The following is a 1920-nucleotide window of genomic DNA, read 5'->3' on the forward strand; positions in this document are numbered from 1 at the left end:
GTAGTGTAGTTGTTGATATCACCAATACCAGTAGGTTGTAGTTTGCCTTCATTGATCAGGGCGTCGATGCGCTGTTCTGCTTGTTGACGCTCGTCAGTACTAGCTTTGATGAGGAAATAGTGAGTAGAAGGGACCGGTTTCGGCTGATTGTCTAGAGCTAGCCGCAGTAGTTGGTCACTGTAGTCAACGAAATACTCTTTGTTACCATCCTTATTAGCAAGGATACCAATAGTACACCATTCATTGTTGTAGATGGTCTCGAGTAGTTGGTAGTCTTCGGGTGGTTTGGGGAATGTAGGTGGTGTGTCGCCTAGTGAATCGACGTCGTAGGAGATAGCGTCGTCCGAGTTTTGTTTAGAGGCCTTGCCTTTGAGAGCGGCGATATGATGGCCTTCGATAGAGTCATCTGATGATGCCGTTGATGAAGTAGGCGTAGATAGATCAGATGTAGTGGAGGTCGTGCAGTCGAATGTTGACCGGTTGGGACCTTGAGGAGGAGTAGTTGTTGGGCAAATATATAGCTCTGACAATTATGAACCGATTGGGCTCGTAGTGGATGTCGGAGACGTGATGCCTGATGACCGATATTTATCCAATGAATGAGAGCTACAAAGAAATTTTGAAGCTTAAACCAATGAACCATTGATGTTGATGAGCAAACCGTCGGCGTTGATCGAAAGGGTCTCCATACCGAGGAGTCCATCAGAGTGAAGTAGTAGTCCGTCGTTGATGATAGACGGCGAGCATGTGAATGTTGAGACTTGACGGTTTCCATCGCAGATGGGAAAGTTGACCTTGAGCTGGTAGAGTGAACTCATAGATCGAGTTGTAGTTGCAGTATCAAAAGAGAGCTTACAAGGAATGAGTTGGCCGTCAGGATAGTGCTGTAGTAAGGCCGTCACAAGTCGCCAAGATATAATAGATCTTGTACAGCCAGTGTCAGCAACGATGAAGAAGTTATTGTCGGCACAGAAAGTAGACCTTAAGACCATGTCAGAACCAGGAGGCAGGTGATAGTCATCTTTTTGGTGTTGTAGTAAACGGGCTACGTCACTATGCTTGTACTTGCAATCATCAGCATAGCGGCACTGCCTGCGAGCTGTCCAGGCCAAGCATATCCCTTGCTCTCGACAGAGTTTGAGAGTCTCGGGGTCTTCAAGCCTAGGCAGCTTGGGATTAGGAGCCTTAGTTGGGGTAGCAGTTGATACCGGAGGTGCCTTGTTTGAATTAGTATTGCTGATCTAGTGCTTAGGATTGCAGCGGATATGGCTACGTAGGGCTTGCGTAAGCTGTTGGACATCATCGATGGCCGTGTAGTTCTCGTCTGCAGTCTTCCTCAGAGTGGGATGGAGGCCTTCACGATAGTGTAGGTTGACTTGACTGGGTTGTAGATGGAGGCCAACACTCGCACACATGGCAACAGCAGATTCCATACGGTCGAGGTAATCGTAAATGTTGATGTCACCATTGTCCATCTTGACGTCAGAGAAGTATCTCATGACTTCCGCATGTGAATTCGACAGAGAGTACTTATGTTGAAGGTAGCCAAGTGCTTGTGATAGTGTCAGAACATAGTCGTTCAAGTAGAGAGTGGGGTCCATAGTAGTTTCCAAGTGGATCTGTAAGTTCCTCTTGACCGACTGGCTAAGACAATTGGATAGGTAGATGTACGATAATCGAGGGCCCAGCGCTGTTTGTTTTGCTTCACAGCGGATAAGACTCAGGAAGTAGTTGATACTCCTGTTATCAGAGTTTCCCTTGTACTGTTTGTTGTCGGGGCACTTGATATGGGAAACAGCATTGATGGCCTTCGTTGTATCAAGCGCCTTCTCTTTATCATAGTTGTGGGATAGATCACACCAATACGCCACGTTGGTGATGTCGTTGATAGAAGGGTGTTGTTGACCTTGCATGAGAGGG

General features: G+C 47.0%; 1 protein-coding gene across 1 annotated transcript; it reads right to left on the reverse strand.

Annotated features, from left to right (window-relative positions):
• Nucleotides 1-1241: 1241 nt before the first annotated feature.
• Nucleotides 1242-1913, reverse strand: Pmar_PMAR007305 (hypothetical protein; the record flags this gene model as incomplete). The annotated part of the gene is made up of 1 exon (XM_002788202.1): nt 1242-1913. The coding sequence occupies one exon, from the start codon at nt 1911-1913 to the stop codon at nt 1242-1244; it is 672 nt and encodes a 223-aa protein (XP_002788248.1).
• Between the last annotated feature and the right edge of the window lie 7 nt (nt 1914-1920).

This window comes from Perkinsus marinus (genome assembly GCF_000006405.1).
Source record: "Perkinsus marinus ATCC 50983 genomic scaffold scf_1104296928640, whole genome shotgun sequence".
Classification (NCBI taxonomy): Eukaryota; Perkinsozoa; order Perkinsida; family Perkinsidae; genus Perkinsus; species Perkinsus marinus.